General features: G+C 44.2%; 1 protein-coding gene across 1 annotated transcript in view; it reads left to right on the top strand.

Moving 5' to 3' along the window:
* LOC141111035 (uncharacterized) overlaps window positions 1-20,457 on the top strand; it is a 94,494-nt gene that overhangs the window by 62,193 nt on the left and 11,844 nt on the right. The window contains exons 6-8 of the mRNA XM_073602962.1: window positions 9,428-9,547; window positions 17,255-17,341; window positions 18,918-19,065. Of these exons, the coding sequence (XP_073459063.1) occupies window positions 9,428-9,547; window positions 17,255-17,341; window positions 18,918-19,065 (355 nt within the window). The remainder of the gene's footprint in view (window positions 1-9,427; window positions 9,548-17,254; window positions 17,342-18,917; window positions 19,066-20,457) is intronic.

The following is a 20,457-nucleotide window of genomic DNA, read 5'->3' on the forward strand; positions in this document are numbered from 1 at the left end:
ATACATTGTTATTACAGTTAAAACAGTGTGGGAATAACAAGAACCTCTGTCAGATTCTTAATGCTGTCCATGACCCCATTAGGAAGAATTGCCCCCTTTTCCTGTGTTGGTGACCCCTGTCATAGGGATTGTAGAGTGGTCAATGACACAGCAGTAAAATCCTGACAGGTCTCCATTTAAGAACAAAAAAAAAAAACGCATCAAATTTTTTTACTTAAATGTATTGCTTTTTTATTTTTCCCGGTAAGAAGAGGCACTGCAAAGGCAGCTTATGTAGCGGGAGTAATGGGCAGCACAGTGAGACCTGGAAGACCTAGGGATCTGACACTTCCAGAAGGGTCGTATTTCCTTCATAATTGCAGCACTTATAATTTGACTTGTGCAGATCATTGTGGCAAGCAAATTGAAATTCACGGGAGTATGTAATTTATTAAATTAAAAAATGCCTTTAATTTACAGTGCCTCGAAAAAGTATTTATACCCCTTGAAATTTTCCACATTTTGTCATGTTGCAACCAAAAATATAAATGTATTTTATTGGGATTTTATGTGATAGACAAACACAAAGTGCCACATAATTGTGAAGTGGAAGAAAAATTATAAATGGCTTTCCAAATTTTTTACAAATAAATATGTGAAAAGTGTGGCGTGCATTTATATTCAGTCCCCCAAAATCAATACTTTGTAGAACCACTTTTCTCTGCAATTACAGCTAAAAGTCTTTTTGGGGATGTCTCTACCAGCTTTGCACATCTAGAGTGAAATTTTTGCCCATTCTTCTTTGCAAAATATCTCAAGCTCTGTCAGATTGAATGGAGAGCGTCTGTGAACAGCAATTTTCAAGTCTTGTCACAGATTCTCAATTGGATTTAGGTCTGGACTTTGACTGGGCCAATCTAACACATGAATATGCCTTGATCTAAACTATTCAGTTGTAGCTCTGGCTGTTGTTCTAAGATTGCCCTGTATTTGGCTCCATTCCATCAACTCTGATCAGCTTCCCTGTCCCTGCTGAAGAAAAGCATCTCCACAACAAGATAATGCCACCACCATGTTTCATGGTGGGAATGATGTGTTCAGGGTGATGTGCAGTGTTAGTTTTCCTCCACACATAGTGATTTGCTTTTAGGCCAAAAAGTTCAATTTTGGTTTCATCTGACCAGAGCACCTTCTTTCACATGTTTGCTGTGTCCCCCACATGGCTTCTCGCAAACTGCAAACAGGACTTCTTATGGCTTTCTTTCAACAATATATTTCTTCGTCCACTCTTCCATAAAGGCCAGATTTGTGGAGTGCACGACAGGGGCGGATCCAGGGGGGGGCAACGGGGCAATTGCCCCCTCCGAGAAATTAGTGATGGACAGGCCAGTCAGGGGACGAGTGTGCGGGAGGGCCAGTCAGCGGGAGTTGACAGGTGAGTGAGCTCCTGAGCAGGCCGGTTGGCAGGTGAGTAGAGGTGCTGGCCAGTCAGTGGGGTCGGCAGGTGAGTAAGCGCCTGAGCGGGCACTGCAGGTCGGCAGATGAGTAAGGGGGGGTTAGTAGGCAAGTGTGCGGGCGGGCAGGGCAATCATCGAGTAAGTGGGCGGGCCGGTCGGCATGAGAGTGGAGGTGCTGGCCAGTCAGAGAGCCAGCGGGCAGGGAGCAGAGAGATGACATCATCTCTCACCGCCCATCCTGCATCACTGCAGTTCCGCCCTCACTGTGCAGCCGTGGGCAGCAGAGAGATTACATCATCTCTCTGCTGCCTGCCTTCACTCTGACAAGTGACAATCTGCATCTTAGCAGGCCAATGACAATCTGCAACATGTGGCAGGTGACGTGGCAAGTGAAAATCAGCAACGTGTGGCAGGTGACGTAGCAAGTGAAAATCAGCAACTTGTGGCAGGGACGTGGCAAGTGAAAATGAGCAACATGTGGCAGGTGACGTGGCAAGTGAAAATCAGCAACTTGTGGCAGGGACATGGTAAGTGAAATTCAGCAACATGTGGCAGGTGACGTGGCAGGTGAAAATCAGCAATGTGTGGCAAGTGACAATCGGCAACATGTGGCAAGTGACAATCCGCAATGTGTATCAGGTGACATGGCAAGTGACAATCCGCAATGTGTGGCAGGTGATGTGTCAAGTGACAATCAGCATCCGGTGGCAGGGATGTGGCAAGTGACACGCTCAGGGATCCCACTGATTCTGCATTATGGTGAGTTGAACCATTTCATTTTATATTACAATGTAATAGTAGAAATGACACCATAACAACCATGGTGCCGTGATGATGAAAGCGCTAACACCAGCCACTGCCCCGATAACTTTCCCGCAAAAAAAAAAACTATTTTCTGCCAGTGCCCCTCCCGAGACTAGGCTCTGGATCCGCCCCTGGTGCACGACTAATAGTTGTCCTGTGGACAGATTCTTCCACCTGAGCTGTGGATCTCTGTAGCTCCTCCAGAGTTACCATGGTCCTCTTGGCTGCTTCTCTGATTAATGCTCTCCTTGCCTGGCCTGTCAGTTTAGGTGGACGGCCATGTCTTGGTAGGATTGCAGTTGTATTATACTCTTTCCATTTTTGGACAGCTTCATCCCTGACCTGTCCGGTGTGTTCCTTGGCCTTCATGATGCCGTTTGTTCACTAAGATTCTCTAACAAATCTCTGGGGTCTTCACAGAACAGCTGTATTTATACTGAGATCAAATTACACACAGGTGGACTCTATTTACTAATTAGGTGACTTCTGAAGGCAATTGGTTCCGCTAGATTTTAGTTAGGGGTATCAGAGTAAAGGGGGCTGAATACAAATGCACGCCACACTTTTCAGATAATTTTTTGTAAAAAAAAAACAAAACATTTATCATTTTCCTTCCACTTCACAATTATGTGCCACTTTATGTTGGTCTATCACATAAAATCCCAATAAAATACGTTTTTGACGAAATGTGGAAAATGTCAAGGGGTATGAATACTTTATCAAGGCAATGTAGAAACATTGTTGTGGATACATGGTTAGACTATGTAATAAGTACATAAATAATGCAAGTCTGATGTACTATACTATCCAAGCAGCAGGTAGGCACTGGGCCCTTTCACCCTGTTGCTTACCAGGCCAATTTTCAGCTTTCAGTGCTTTCACACTTTGAATGACAATTGTGCAGTAATGCAGCACTGTTACCCATAAGACAATTTTATAATTTTTTTTGAGACAGGTGGAGCTTTCTTTTGGTGGTATTTAATCACCACTGGGTTTTTTTATTTATTGCTTTCCTCTCCTCACACAGTGACAGCGCTGAGGAAAGGAAATGTCGAACTGGCATTTGATTACATGGGATCATCTGTAATTGCACACTGCTGATCATATGTTAAGGGCTGCTGTGATTGGTCCTTTACCTTGACATGTGATGAGCTGTGTCCAAAGGACACAATGATCCCAGAGTGCGCGATGCACGCCCCCAGGGGGGCGGGGTTCTGGGAGGACGTCAATAGACACCCTGGTTATATCTGCAGGACAGGAGGTGAAGGGAAATCTCCCTAACTGGACACAGATAAAATATGCTTACAGGGTTTCTTACCATTCCCTACTCTATCCAAAATGTGATGGCTTTAGACAGGCTTCACATTTCTTGGGTCTAAGGTAGGCCATACATTATGCAATTTTTGTTCCTTCAATTATAGGTTATAGGAAAGGGGAAAATCAAGCAATTTTTTCTATCAACACAGTCAGTGTTGATGGGGGAAATCCACTCTGCATCGCTTTTGTGTCTTCCCCACCAGCAGAATACAATGATCACTGCTGGCGGATACAGCGGCCAGCAGTTATTGGGCAAAAGTACCCGACAGGCTGGTTGTACTGAAGTCAATCGATGGATCAACTTCAGCACTGCCTGTAGCCAGAACGAAATTCGGTCCACCTATGGCTGACTTAAGTCTTGAATCTGGCTATGGTTGAGTTGAACTTTTCTAATGGAATTCTAATATTTGCAGTACTCCGTTTTCCATTGCAGTAGTGCACTTCAACATTTAATTTTCTTTTAAAGTATCTTGTCATTTAATGTGGATGAAATACTTGGGTCTCCTGCCATTATTCATAGGGCAATATTATTTTACATTTTATTCATAGTAAAGAAAATCTAAGTTTATCCACCCTTGAATGCATGTCAGCATTTAGGGCCGGTAGTGTACAATCGAATGCCTATGGGGTGCAATAAAATGCCGAAGGATATATCAGGCCTTATGTTAAAGGCCATTGGAAGTTGGAGGAAGACCATTAAGGTTGGTGGTGTGTCAGAGGCTTGGCTTGAAATGGAAAGAAGTTGCTATAAACTGACACAGCCACTTCCTCTGATGTTTAATAGCATGATAATGTGCTGTCCTATCAATAATTCTGCCTTGTCTGTATAGATTGATTTTTTTTTTTTTTTTCTAAAGGTATGAACTTGAACGGTAGAATACTGGCTGTGTGCTGTTTATGACACCTTCCAGTAAATGCAGTCTGAACATTGCTAATATTGGTGTGTCCCTTTAAATATTGTGTGAGATGATTTTCAATGTACAATTACCCCCAGACTTCAGCTTGTTTGCCCTTGGAGCTATGGGATTCAAGGAGGGTAGCTTTAAAGTGATACTAAAATCTTGTTTTTCTTCAAAAATAACAAACATGTTATACTTGCCTGCTCTATTGCAGTGGATTTGCACAGAGCAGCCCGGATTCTCCTCTTCTCGGGTCCCTCTTCTGTGATCCTGGCCCTTCCCTCCTGTCGAGGGCCCACACAGTAAGCAGCTTGCTATGGGGGCACCTGAGCTGAGCCGCAGCTCCGTATGTCGGTTCATCCCCGCTCCCTCTCTCCTGATTGGCTAACTGACTTTGACAGCAACGGAAGCCAATGGCACCACTGCTGTGTCTCAGCCAATCAGGAGGGAAAGTCCTGGACGGCTGAGGCAGTCGTGTACATCGCTGGATATAGATGGGGTTCAGGTAAGTATTGGGGCTGCTGCACACAGAAGGTTTTTTATCTTCATGATAACAAACCTTCTGCCTCTACAACCAATTTGAAGCTGAACTCCAGTAGAAATATTTTTGGGTACACAGCACCAGTCACATAATTTACCTCTAATTAAAGCAATAGTTAACGCTTTCCTTTTTATTTTTATTTTTTTCTGGGCCCGCTGCAGCTTTGTGAAATAAAGTGCTAGTATGCACTGCACACTAGCACATTATGACTGACTTACCTGTCAGTGGAAACCCTTCAGCACTGGGCTGTCAGTGTGGGAGCACTACTTCCATCTTCACCCAGTCTTTCTTCTGTGTTTGCTCCATTCGGTCGCAATGATATCACTCCCACGCATGTGGCTGTGATGGTGAAAGACTTGTGCATTCACCCTCCCCTTACTGTCCACTAATCTGTCTACAAAACTCCTAGTATTCTTCTTCCAAAATGTAATACATTCTGTAAATAGACAGGGGAGATCCTGTCATTTCATCTGCCCATCCTCCTTTCACAGAATGCCTTGCATTCTGAAAAAAGAATACCAGCAGATTTGCCAATGGAGCTAAGGAGGTGTGGGCAAACGCAGTGAGCCCTTTACAGTTGCAACTGCTTCTTTTAACTTCAACAGTGCCAGAAGATCAATTTTGTGGGGAGTACCCAGCATCACTGGAGGGAAAATTTAGTAGCCAGCCAGTAAGTACCCAGTAAACACAGGATATTCTTTATTAGAGGTAATTTACGTGACTGGTGCTACGTGGCACAAACTTTTTTTTTTTTTTTTACTGGATTTTAGCTTAAAAGGGTCAGTCCACCAGTGTTGTGATGTGAAAGGGTGACAACACAAGAGTAAAACTGGAAGACAATGGTCCTCAGTAACAGGAAGTGCCTGTTGACCTTCATGGCAGGATTTTTTTTAATCAAAACTTTTTTTTTTTTTATTGAGACAATGCATGAAGTGACATTACAACTGTACAGAATATACATCCAACATCAGCAGATCACCGCTCATGTAAAACAGTCAACATTATCCAAACAACTTGTGAACTAGTATTCTGTACTATATCTGATAGAATAGTAGGAAACACTCTGTTTTAGCATTCGGATTTGATTAGTCCGAGCACCTTTAAATATACACACAAACAACAGGTAGTAACAATTGTTCTCTTCCCTCTCTTCCCAACCCCTGGCTCTAGGTGTTTCAAAATCTCCATTACTAACTGCGGTGGGGCAAGACTAGGATTATTTAGCCAAGGCTGACAGATAAAGTCAAACTTAAAGGCCGCATTTCTGTGTTGGTAGGCCAGTTGTTCTCTGAGAAGGAGGGAGTTGACATAAGATATTTATTGCTTCCCTGTGGGTACTGTAGCCGCCATCCAGTATCTAGCAATATGTTTCCTAGCCAGGTACAATAGTCTAGTGATCATAAGATACATTCCCTTCTGGTACATTTCCTCTATGGCTCCTAGCAGACATACTAAGGGAGTCATTTGGACAGGTACCTGGGTCAGGCTAGAAATGTATTATACGACTTCAGTCCAATAGCGATTACGTTTTGGGCATCTCCAGTCGCCTAGTTGTGCTTTACATTTCAGGCATAGAGGAGATTCTCTTATCCCCCAGTCATACAGTCTTTTGGGCGTCCGATAAGCCCTATGTAGTAAAAATAGCTGTGACAGCCTATGAGACGCCGAGATAGAGACGACTGGGATTGATTCCAAGGCCATATCCCACTGGTCCCCGTCAATGTCAGCCACCCATTTTGCTCTACATTTCAAAGAAGCCGCCGGATCTTCGATAGAGGACAATAGAGTTGCATATATTTTAGATATTAAACCCTTCCTTGCATCCGCCTGAAGGATTTCCAGCAGCAGAGGAGAGGTAGTCACTGTCAAAGAGAGTTTTTTGTGTCTGCAGAGCATGCCTGAGTTGGAGGTATTGGTAAAAACATTTTGAGGGCAGTGAAAATTCAGCACTAAGCTGTGCAAAAGATTTTAGTATATTATCCATGTATATCTGTGGGAAGAACCAAATCCCTTTTTGTTGCCATGTAGAAAATCCCTGGAGTTTATTTCATTCCATATATCCAAGGGAGTAAACCCCAAAGGGCCCTCAATAGACAAGGCCTCTCGAAAAGCCTTCCAAACCTTTTTAAGGAGGACAGCCGTTGGGGAGGAGGGGGGCACACTCAGCAAAACCATTTCCATATGAGAACCGGCCTTTAGTTCCTGGTTAATCTAGTTCACTAAATGTACTATGGGGTCGTCTTTACTAGCCCAGCGAATTGCTGCGTTTGGGAAGCCAAGAAGTACATTTTAGGGTGGAGAACCGCCAAACCACCTTTGTCCTTCCCATACTGTAATATATACAAACCAAACTGAGCCCTCCCACGTTTCCAGATGAGATCATGCATCTGTGTGTCCACCCTCTTGAACCACTTATTAGAAATCCACATAGGGGAATTGTGAAAGATGTACAAAAGTTGTGGGGCCCATACCATTTTGATCAGATTCACTCTTCCTACTACCGAGGGGTAGTTTACACCAGCTAAGGCATTTTTCCCGTTGTCTATCTAGCAATGGGCCCAAATTTAGCTGGAGGTAACTAGAGGGTTCCAGGGACACTATCACACCCAAATATCGAAAAGAGTTGGCAATGGCCATCAGTCCGGTGCCCGTGGGCAAAGGCACAGTGAGTGAGTCTAGAGCAGTGGTCTCAAAGCACCGGCCTGCGGGCCATTAGCGGCCCGCAGACTGGTTACAAATGGCCCACAGGCAGGGCCAATCCTGGATGCGTTTGCACTGCACCCAGGCACCGCAGAGGGGGAGGCGCCGAAGAGCTTTATGTCTCTCCATCTCCTGTGTCCTCTCTGCTGCACGCTACTGTAACCCAGAGAGAAAACAGAGCGGAGGAAGGATCCGCCCATCGCCCCGCCCACCTAGGCATGCTGATGATCGACCAGAGCCCCGGATCCAGGGTCCTGCTACCACCTCAGGGTGGGAGATTGTGTCCTTCTCTGGGTGCCCTGTCACTAGGCCTGTGTTGAAGCCAGGAGCTGACAGGAGGAGAGGTGAGTGAGCCATCACACTGAGGCAAGTCCTTAGTGGGGTGACTGGGGTAGAAATTGTGTGTAGGGGGTTATTTGTGGAGTGTGGGGGTTAATGCTGGGTTAAATAATGCGTTTGCTGACACCAGTGCTAGGTTAAATAATGCGTTTGCTGACACCAGTGCTGGGTTTAATAATGCATTTGCTGACACCAGTGCTAGCGGTTAATAATGAGTTTGCTGACATAATGCTTTTGCTGACATCAGTGCTAGGGGTTAATAATGCGTTTGCTGACAGTGCTGGGTTTAATAATGCATTTGCTGACATCAGTGCTAGGGGTTAATAATGCGTTTGCTGACATCAGTGCTGGGTTTAATAATGCGTTTGCTGACATCAGTGCTAGGGGTCAATAATGCGTTTGCTGACACCAGTGCTGGGTTTAATAATGTGTTTGCTGACATCAGTGCTAGGGGTTAATAATGTGTTTGTTGACATCAGTGCTGGGGGTTAATAATGCGTCTGCTGACATCAGTGCTAGGAGTTAACAATGCGTTTGCTGACACCAGTGTTGGGTTTAATAATGCATTTGCTGACATCAGTGCTAGGGTTTAATAATGCGTCTGCTGACACCAGTGCTGGGTTTAATAATGCATTTGCTGACATCAGTGCTAGGAGTTAATAGTGCGTCCGCTGACACCAGTGCTTAGGATTAATAGTGCGTCCACTGACACCAGTGCTGGGGGTTAATAGTCTGTACGCTGACACAACTGCTGAGGGTTAATAATGTGTCTGCTGACACCAGTGCTGGGGGTTAATTGTGCGTCCGCTGACACAACTGCTGAGGGTTAATAATGTGTCTGCTAACACCAGTGCTGGGGGTTAATTGTGCGTCTGCTGACACCAGTGCTGGGGGTTAATGCTGACGCCAGTGCTGGGGTAATTATGCGCCCCCTGACACCAGTGCTGTTTTTGAAGTTTGAAAGTTTGCATGCGGCCCCCATGGGATATGAAAGCTTGTCTTGTGGCCCTCAGGTAATTTGAGTTTGAGACCCCTGGTCTAGAGGCATAAGAATTGATTTTGACCAGTTAATAGAGAAGCCCGAGAAGTCCCCGAACTTGATAACCATTTCCTTTAGCATCTGTAAGGAGGTGGCCATGTCCCCTAAATAAGTGTAGAGGGAAATCTTCTCTTCCAAGGGACCACCTTCATGGCAGGATCATCAGGTATTATTGTAATGAAAGCTGCAAATATAAAGCGTTTGAGATTTTAGTCAGTGGGGTTAGATCAACGTCAAGGAATGAACGTCTTTCTCTTCATTATTTCTCCTTGTCCAGCAACCATTGAAATGTAGATTATATCTATAAATACCTGTGTATTAATGTGATATTTGTATTGTTTGTTTCTTTCAGCTTTGTCTCACTGTCCTGGTCTTGGTCTCTGGCCTATATGAAATCTCTACAACTCATAGCATTATTCTTGCCATTGGCTTATGCTGGGCTGTTCTGAAAGTCACCATTGGAATTCTAGCTGTGAGTATTGTTCTGTGGCTCTTACTTACATATATGTTTCAAAGCAGGAACCTTGTATTTTCGGGTTCTAAAGGGCCATTCCACCCGAAAAGTTAAACTGAATGTATAAGTAGATTCGATTGAATTTCCTACTGGGTAAGAGTCCATATATCTTTGGAACCTCAGATGTGAACTTCCTCCACTGTCTTGCATATGCTTTAGTCTCACGAATATAAAATAAATGAAAATGGCCAAAGGAAAAAGAGCCCTCCATCATCATCTTCCAAAATGAAAATATCAGTTTTATCAGTTTTTGGTAGAGGACCTCATTATATGATCTATATTTTTAGAGTTGGTGGGTTTGGTTGTGCAATGCATAGTGTGAACAGGGCCTTAGGATTAGGGCCTACATTTCAAAGCAGACCTAAGGTAAAAAAATAAGAACATTTCTGAGGGGAATTTCTCTCTTGGACCTTTATCACTTAAAGTGATTGTAAAGCTTGTGTTTGTTATTTTAGTAAAAAACAAAAAACTGTCATGTTTACCTGCTCTGTGCAATGGTTTTGGAGAGTGGAGCTGGAGAGCTTCAGATGATCCTGGATTTCTTTTGGTGAAGTCCCACTGTATTGTTTCCCTTTAAAGGAGAAACAGAGGCTAAAGGGAAATCCCCATCTATAGCGGATCTTTTGCTTAACAAGGAGCTGTAGGTAGGGTTTCATTGTTCTTGCCACCTGCAATGGTCTGGGGTGCCAAGTCCTGAAATAGTTGGTAGTTGGTGCCCTGTAGAGATGAAGGCTGGTGGTCTCTTGAGGCTTGAAGAAGGACTTCCTTTGTACGGAAGTAGTATAGGCAAACTATTATATCTCTCAGTGGGCCATCTGGCACTCTGCAGGTGAAAGCTCAGTGGATCCTGTGCTCTTCCAAACACTTAATTGGAATAGAAGGCGTCAATTCTTGAATCAGTGCAGTGACTATATATTGTAAGTCTAAGATTCAGGCAGACCCCTGATCTGTAAGTTAGAATGGTGGGACCTGTTCTCTGCATCCTCTAAGTCAGGGGTCTCTAAACTTTCCAAACAAAGGGCCAGTTTATTGTCTTTATGGCTTTAGGGAGGCCTGACTTTGGACAGTAGAAAATGCCCCAACGACAGTGAGATTAAACAATGGCCCATCATCTGTGTCAGTGGGAGGAATTGTGCCCCATCATTGGGTTTAGCCATTATTTATTTAGAAATTAAATACATTTTTTTTTTACATACTGTCACCAGTGCAGTACATCATATGACTGGTGTGGTGGTGACCAGGGATACTGACTGGTGACACTATGTAAAAAAAAAATATATATACTTTTTTTATTATTACATTTTGTAAACTTTTTTTTTTTTTTTTTTTTTTGCTTTTTTCTGCTTTTCAGGTTTATTTGTACATCCTGTCATCAGAGTAGTTCAGTGTCACCATAGTACACTACTACTCTGGGGGTTATCAGGGATTGTTTGTGTAGCACTAACTCACGGTGGAGCTGCTGGTTTAAGCGGGTCTGTTACCTTCACTTTGCTTCCCTTTCACCGGCACCGGGTCTAGGGGTTCTGTTGAGTCTACTGCTGGACGACACACGCACCAACAATGGAGTACGTTTTCAATGCTTTATTGAACAGTCAAACTTTAGGAAGTAGCAGGAAAGAGACGGAAAAGGAAACCTTCAGGAAAACTCAAATATCTTCTTACAAGATCTTAACGACAAATGTCCCGGTAGAATTCAGATAATTATGTGGAATGTGTTCCCCTCATGGGATGCACTCTTTGCTCGTCTGGATAGGCCTCTCTCACGAGTCTAGAAGCCAGTACGCAGCACAAATCTAAAGTCTCTGCCACAGACTTATTTGGGGGATAAATCTGCACGATCCTCTGCCACAAGATGTATCAGATCTTCTGCAGTGAACAGTCGGTCACAGTGCCTGAACCTTTAAGCCGAACCGGCGACACTATGCTGTATAATTACTTCTTTTGGATACGTCCTCCAGCCGAGTCACCAGGCCCCTCTATAGACCAGCACGCTGCGTGATCTCTCCAAGACGGGTCCTCCCCTGGGATCTCCTCGGCTGTCCAGCTTAGTCACATAGGACCGACAGCTCAGGACCATTCCTCGGCCATGGTGGTAGTCCCCAGACAAGCCTCTGGACCCACCCCTGTGCCGTAGCATCGTGGGCCTCCCGATCGGAGGACCACGAGGTAGCTCCTTAACGCATACCTGTGGGCCAGGAGGGCCAGCAGGTGGCTGCAAAAAAACCTTAGAACATGGCGTCTGTCCCATAAATACCCCCTTCCCAGAATGCAACTCGGAGGACCACCTCCACCGAGCTTGTCTCCGAGACAGAGGAGCATCTATACACTTCGACACGTTGGCCCTTCCAACACTAACTAATGGTAACAGCGACACCCACCGGTCAGCACGGAAGCACACACAAGTCAGCCAAGCTGGAACAGAGGCGAACTTTTAACCTTCCTAACACAATATTTACTAAATTTACCTAATCTGCAATAGATTGTAAATCTACCAGCGCTACATACTCCCCCCCCCCCCCCCCCAATACAATAGACGTTGTCCCCAACGTCTGTCCTGAACGCAGTAACAGTAACTCTCAAGCCTGAGAGTAGCATTTGAGTTTCTCATAACTTTAGATAGGCAAAGAGAGAGAAAAAGGACAGTTTAAAGACATTATGAGACTTATATCTATAAAACATTATGTTCACAGCCGCGAACAAAACCACAATATAATTTTTTTTTTTTTTTTACAACCTCACTAACTAACTAGCTGAAAAGCCTCCCAGCTATACATATGATCCCTGAAAAAGAAACATATTTAAACACACATATATACACACTACGCAACACCAGGAGCAAAGCCTCATTTAAAATGAGACTCTCTTCCTTTTGATTTGTATTCGAAAGAATATGCACTTTTGGAGTCCATCCCTGCACAAGAACTTTTCTTATAAAAGAAATCCAGCTAGCAAACAGAAGTCCTTGGATTTAAACACAGAACAGGATCTGTAGATCTTGACCACGCAGATCTCTTTGCCCTGTCGCTATCTAACTAGCTAACTTCAAAGTAATAGTGTCCATAATTACCAGTAAGACCGAGGATCTGGTAGAGTCACATATTTTCCTTATTTATCTACAGTGGTAATAAAATATACAGCATTGTCCTTTCCCGGTCTGCAGATCACCACTTTATCAGCATAGATATGCCGACCATAGTTCCAATGAACAAAGCATCCGTCAAAACGTTCATCCATCCGGACAGAACATCCAGTCTTTCTAAAGGGCTTAGGCACAGACGATTAGTCCCATATAGCTTCATTGTACCAAAGTTCCCGATTAGCTTCAATCTCCCGCATGACATCCTGGGGCACATAGGGGAATTCTAATCCATACTCTGCGGCCACACGCTTGTTTAACATCCTTTGCAAGCGATCAAGTTTTGGCAAAGATCTGTCTTTTCCCATACCAGGCGGTACACAGGAGTCTAATGACTTTTTCACCATAGACCCAGCCGGTGTCTGTAGTGAATCAATAACTTTTGACAAAGTCCCCACAACAGCACTGTGCGTCTCCACACAGGGCGACATCTTCCCAGAACTCATGGCAGTCCATTCAGGAAGGGTCATTGTGGAGGCAACATCCTCGCCTTGTGACCACAATAGCTCTTGTGACATGGTTTCGAACAAGTCATCATCCCCAGAAAGATCCGACATGGATTCTATTTCCGAGTCTCTCAATTCTGCTGGCAAATACTTATTTACAGTCCCCAACAATGGCTTACCCGTTCCAGACGTAGATTCTGGTAGCTCCGGCTCAGGTAACCTCTGGGGTAGGCCTCGACCACAGCCGCGAGAAGCATTCACATAGCCCACCTTCTTCTGAGTAGGCACCATAGGAACAGGTGTAGTGGACTCAGGAATCAAAGTAATGTCTCCTGATGAGACGGCAGCAGCAGTGTCTCTTTCTGAAACATTGTCGGTAACAACAGGCGAAGTGGCGGCCCGTCGCTCTCTCTCTGTAGCGATAGCAGCTTCCACTGTAGTGATACCTGTCACCCAATCCATCCGATAGGCACGGGGTGGCATAGTAGGTGGCTCCACTACAAACAAATACTCTCCACACTGCGGACATTGGCCGAATGGACGAAGATGTACGGCCAATCCTCCACATCGATGGCAGGTCATGCCCAGTCCCGCAACATCTCCCGAGGTATACAGGACAAACTTCCCCTGCGGTTTCATTCGAACTCCAGTATCCGTGAGCAGAGTTCCAGATTGCACAGTATTCATCACGGTGCTTGCAGGGAACACTCTGGGTCCCACAACCGATTGGAATGCCGGAAAAGACATGGCCACACTCTGATCTTTTCAGCATGATCACGAGGCTTCTCTTTACCTCCGGCGCCAAGCACACTACACGCGTCCCACGCGGTAGCAAGTAGGGTAACTCCTCCCACTTGTTCTTTCAGTCACGTAGCTCCCGGGCCTTTTCTGGCACCCAGCGTCTACGCACCCAAAAGCAAAGTCCTGCAGTTTAACCTTTCCTCTTCCTGAAAAGATTTTTTTTTCAAAGTCCAGCTCTCTCTGTAAACTCCCGGTAAAACACTCCACTGGGTTGCAATAATTGTCGGTCAACAAATCCCGGACGACGCCCCAAAATGTAGCACTAACTCACGGTGGAGCTGCTGGTTTAAGCGGGTCTGTTACCTTCACTTTACTTCCCTCTGTTTCACCGGCACCAGGTCTAGGGGTTCCATTGAGTTTACTGCTGGACGACACACGCACCAACACTGGAGTACGTTTGCTTTATTGAACAGTCAAACTTTAGGAAGTAGCAGGAAAGAGACGGAAAAGGAAACCTTCAGGAGATACTCAAATATCTTCTTACAAGATCTTAACGACAAATGTCCCGGTAGAATTCAGATAATTATGTGGAATGTGTTCCCCTCATGGGATGCACTCTTTGCTCGTCTGAATAGGCCTCTCTCACTGGTCTAGCAGCCAGTATGCAGCACGAATCTAAAGTCTCTGCCACAGACTTATTTGGGGGATAAATCTGCACGATCCTCTGCCTTCTGCAGTGAACAGTCAGTCACAGTGCCTGAACCTTTAAGCCGAACCGGCGACACTATGCTGTATAATTACTTCTTTTGGATACGTCCTCCAGCCGAGTCACCAGGCCCCTCTATAGACCAGCACGCTGCGTGATCTCTCCAAGACTGGTCCTCCCCTGGGATCTCCTCGGCTGTCCAGCTTCGTCACACAGGACCGACAGCTCAGGACCATTCCTCGGCCGCGGTGGTAGGCCCCAGTCAAGCCTCTGGACCCACCCCTGTGCCGTAGCATCGTGGGCCTTCCGATCGGAGGACCACGAGGTAGCTCCTTAACGCATACCTGTCGGCCAGGAGGGCCAGCAGGTGGCTGCAAAAAAACCTTAGAACATGGCGTCTGTCCCATAAATACCCCCTTCCCAGAATGCAACTCGGAGGACCACCTCCACCGAGCTTGTCTCCGAGACAGAGGAGCATCTATACACTTTGACACGTTGGCCCTTCCAACACTGACTAATGGTAACAGCGACTCCCACCGGTCAGCACAGAAGCACACACAACGTCAGCCAAGCTGGAACAGAGGCGAACTTTTAACCTTCCTAACACACTATTTACTAAATTTACCTAATCTGTGGTAGATTGTAAATCTACCAGCGCTACATTTGTTTTTTTTTTTTTGTTTTTTTTTTTTTTTACACTTGTTAATGCTTATACTGTACACTGATCACTGTATAAGCAATAGTTTTAGCTGTCATAAATGGGTTAACATTCATAAACAGCTTGCTTATGGTTGTGATCTGTGGTTGGCTACAGCCAATCACATGGTACAGGTAGCCAGATACCAAGTGATTTCTGGGGGTCAATCACAGATCACAACTGTAAGCAAGCTGTTTATGAATGGAAATCCGTTCATGACAGCTTGTTTTACATTGTTATCATGTGATTGCTATGACCAGTCATAGTGATCACATGATACCTAGTTACCAGTAATTGTAATCTGCTACATCTGGAGGAAGATTGTGAAGGGGTAGTTGACCCAGGGAATATCCGATTGCCTCATTGTGGATCAGGAAGGAATTTTCTTTTTCCCCCACTGGACCGAATTGGATCATGCACTATTGGGCTTTTTTTGGCCTTCCTCTGGATTAACTGTGGGGATAGGATAGTATATATAGAGGGTTTCTTTGTGTCTTCTGTGTTTTTTTTTTTTTTTTTTTAACTAGATGGATCGGACCTTTTTTCAACCAGACTAACTATGTAACTATGCACTCCCCCCCCTTAAAGTTCCACTGTAAGAAAACTTTATACAATGAGGCAGGATGCCAAACATACTGAAAACTAGATTTATGGTTTATATAAACCTTAAGTATGTGATTTACCAGGAAAATCCAATTCCATCTCCACACGATGCATGCCGAGACACCAGTCACTTTTCTGAAGAATCTCATGTGATTTACATCCTGCCAGAGGCAGCTAATGAGCAGCGGTACCTGACCTATGATCCTGTTCTTCCTCATGTCAGAGCTGCCTGCTGATGACTGGTGGGTGACCATTAAAGAAGCAGCACCAGGGGTTAAGCAGTAGCGTCTGAGGCCAAGTTCACAATGTTCCTGGTGCAGGACAGCATGTAAATCAGCAGATTGTGGGTGCAATGCGTGGCTCTTGCAGATACTTAGTAAGTTGTCTGCCTGTGTTGAAGGCAATTACTGAATGGCAGGAAGAATCAATGGAAATATGAGGACGCCCACCAGTGAGCACTACAAGCCATTGAGAACTACAAACCATCAGCTGCAGAGGCTGATGGTACTTGTAGTCTAATTAATTCACAGGAAACAATGAATGATGCAGTGATCTGGGCTGAGTGAGGGGAGCGTTGGCAAGAGGAGGTGGGTCACTAGGAGCATGTTACATCCTAAATTTGGGTGTAACATGTAACCTGCTCCTAAAGGTGAACTTATCCTTTAACATTCCTAGATGTTCCACTAGGTCCACTTTAAAAAAAGCATCAAATGTTTTGTATATATTTTCTTTATAATAGTTAGGACTACAAATGTATTCATTTTTTTTTCCTTTCTGATAAAAAAAAATTGCATATCAATAATTCACATTCCAACTAACCAGTAGGTGCAATTTTAAATCTTATTCATGATTACCTGTCTATTGTTAGCTGTTTTTGTAAAAATAGTCTAACACCTCTTCATAGCTAAAATTTACACACACAACTTAGATAAGCAAAAATGACTCCTTTTTTCTCCCTCCTTGATGCTGTGTTTAGATGGGATCATATAAAATTCCAAGCAGAGAGAGTCTCAAGGCAAGCAGCTTCTGTTGTGTTTTGTTCTTGGTAAACCAAGAGGGGGCGGCGCCTGTACGGCCTTATGGACGCACAGCCACATAATGTTCTGTCATTCTCATGTTGGGTGCCAACAAATAAGAAAATTAACAGAGGCAAGTCATGGGAACTGCAGTGTAAAGATCTCTCCACTGGTTCCCTAGTAGGTATCAAAAATCAGTGAAAAATTCATATTTGCAGCTCAGACTGGAGGTGGATGGACATTCTGTGGATGCTTTGCTTAGTATAACCACACATTTAAAAAAAAAAGCCACATTGATAACTACAGTTTTGTTTATACAGATCATAAAAGAACTAAAGCCACTGGTGTGGATCTTTTTGCTGCAGAACCTTCCTGAAGTGGCCTATCTCATTTATCTCCTGTACAAGGTACTGTATGTCATTTACTTGTATGTTTAGTATAAATAATTATTTAGAAAACCTAGTTCCCGGAATCCTTTACAGTTGTAAGGTGAGGTGGCCTTTACAGACAAAAGTGCCTAGTTTAGTAGGAAGGGTGCAATGTGTACACATTTCTTCATTTTTGCGTCTCACATTTCGCCAATAAAGCAGCCATGAGGTACACTATTTGGCCAAAAGTTTGTGGACACCTGACCAACACATTTATATAGATTTGTTGGACATCCTGTTTGAAAACCACATTAATTTTAATGAAGCTGTGTTTTCTGTGCATTAATATGGCGCTGCTCCTTTGTGGATATAATAGCCTCTACTCCTCTGGGGTTTTATTTCACATAGTTTTGAATTGTGCATGCTCAGCCAAAGAGCATTTATAGGGTCAGTCACTGATGTAGAATGAGTAGGCCTGGCTCTAATCAGCATTCTAACTCAGCGGTCCCCAACCAGTGGTCTGTGGACCACTCATGGTCCACGAGGAAATTTTGGTGGTCCCCAGGGGTTCTGCCGCAAAACAACATTTTGCCGGATGTATACCGCCCAGTGTTCTCAATGCACACTGAGTCAATACTCATAGCTTGCATTGATACCTGATGACTCCTCTGTAGTTCTGGCTTCTGTGAACTCAGAGGGAGGCACCGGGAGTAGTGCAGAGAGCAGGAGGTGAAGGAGGGGACTTCCAATGGCACCACTAATCAGACTGTGGGAGGGGAGCACGGAGCTCAAGCACATGGCTGGATAAGGAGGTGAGATCCAATGATAGGTCTGTGCAAGGCAGCAGTGTGATGCGGGGGGTTGACAGAGAGCCGGATCAATGTGTGTGTGTATAAGGTAGCAGTGTGATCCAAGGGGAGGGGGGCAGAGAGCTGGTGTATTGTATGTAAAAGGCAGCGGTGTGATTCAGGGAGAGAGAGGCAGAGAGCTGATGTATTGCGTGTGTATAAGGCAGCAGTGGGATCCAGGGTAGGGAGGCAGAGAGCTGGTGCGTAGTGTGTATATAAGGAAGCAGTGTGATGCAGGAGGAAGGGGGCAGAGACCCGGAACACTGTGTGTATAAGGCATGTAAAATTCATGTTAGTGGTCCTCAGGATTCAAAATTGTGAGATTGGTGGTCCATTAGGTCTGAACCACTGGTCTGATTCCAAAGGTGGTCGGTGTTGAGGTCAGGGGTCTGTGCAGGCCATTTTGAGTTCTTCCACACTATGCCATGTCTTTGTGGAGCTGACTTTGTGCGCAGGGCATAGTCATGGTGGAACAGAAAAGGGCCTTCAACAGACTGTTGCCAAAAAAGCTGGAAGCGCACAGTTGTCCAAAGTATTTTGTATGCTGTGTATTAACAGTATCTTTCACTTGAAACACCTTAACTCAATAATTAGAAGGGGTACCCATATATTTTGGCCAATTTGAGATGTTAGGTCTCCTAGAGTTGAGCTCTACACTACAGAAGCATTCAATATTTTACTGGTCAAGTCTTCCACAACCAACATAGGTCATTAGACTCCAGCTCAATTGTATCCATGGTGTCATCATATTGTATTTTTTCCACCAGGTGGCGATAGAGTGGGGGAAGGGAGACTCCTACACCTTGGAAGCTGCTGCTGTGATGGGCTCTTTCATCTCGGTGGTCATTAAGTCTGTGCTGTTTTGGAGTCTGTTCCATGTGTATCGGAGCTTCGGCCAGGGACTAAGGGAGAGAAGTAAGCATGAACTGTCTTTAATTACTATGGCATTTAACTGGTGTGAAGTAGAAGTGGCTGAACTACCGTAATGGTTGTGTTGTGCATGTGATAAGATGCTGACACCGGTGGAAATGGCCCAGTTGCTGCATATGGGAAGGAGCACGCCGACTCCTAATGTCTGAAACTGCAGCTACTTTTGTTTTCCACCTGCTCACTACTAAACATATATTAATAGTTTTTATATTGGTACTATATGGGTGGGACTGCTTACTAAATCACATGATCAGCCCCAGTACTGTAGTAAGTGAAGAACTGCTGAAATAATGCAGAGAACCAATCACATGTGCAAGCACTTCTTTATTGTGAGAATGCCTCAGCTTTTATGATTAAAAGAACCATTTTAATGCTGGCCATACACTATGCGAAAAATCTGCCGAACCCATTTTCAAAAAACGAACATTTGGCCGTGAGCACAAACGATAGTGCCATCATGTAATGACCGATAAATCGTTCAGTGGACATAAATGAATGCATTTTTTGTTCGTTTTTTTACATATACCTAGTGCAGACAGTTCGGACGGTAAACACATTAACCTTTATCGTTCGTTCGCAGAAATTTTCCAAACTTGTTCTTCCTTTTTTCCGGCTCAAAAACATCCAACGATTATCGATTTTGTGCCCATTAACCGGCCGAAAACGAACAAACTGTCTAAATGACCGAATTTTGTCTGATTTTTCGTATAGTGTATGGCCAGCATAACTTTTTGAAAGCAATAGAAAATCAATGATGGCTACAGCTTGAAAGTAAAAAGGTAATTTCTAATAATGTTGCAGTCCAATCAAAGTGTTTTAGATAAAGAATGAAGAATGTAGATACAGTAAATATAGAGAAAAAAAAGCTAACATTTAAATTTCTCACTCTTTTTTTAGTTGTTTAAAGTAGAGATATGGCAAAATTGATAAAAAATCAAATATGATGCAGTCCTGTCACTAGCATTAAAGGAGAATTCACACTGCAATGGACAGCGGCCAGAGTGCGATGCGCAATTCAGCTCATCACACAAGCTCCTTTTTTTTTTTTTTTTTTTGTTTTGTACAGACTTTAAGGTGTACAAAAGTACACTTCATTCGTGTTGCGGCACAGCAGCATGATGCGCTTTGCAGTTCCATGTGGTTCTGTACAGTGCACTGCGATAAAGTGCAGCATGCCTACATTCTGTCACAGCATTAATGGGGCACACAGAAAACAACCTGTTTTCTGTGTGTTTTTGCGGTGACCGTGCAGTAAATAAAACACCGCACCATGTGTGAATTAGCCCTAAGGCCATATATTGCCACCTGAGTGCTCGTGTTAGCCGTAAAGTCCATACCACAGTGAAAAAAAAAGGAAATTATTTTTGCAGGTAAAAA

This window comes from Aquarana catesbeiana, linkage group LG10 (genome assembly GCF_042186555.1).
Source record: "Aquarana catesbeiana isolate 2022-GZ linkage group LG10, ASM4218655v1, whole genome shotgun sequence".
Classification (NCBI taxonomy): Eukaryota; Metazoa; Chordata; class Amphibia; order Anura; family Ranidae; genus Aquarana; species Aquarana catesbeiana.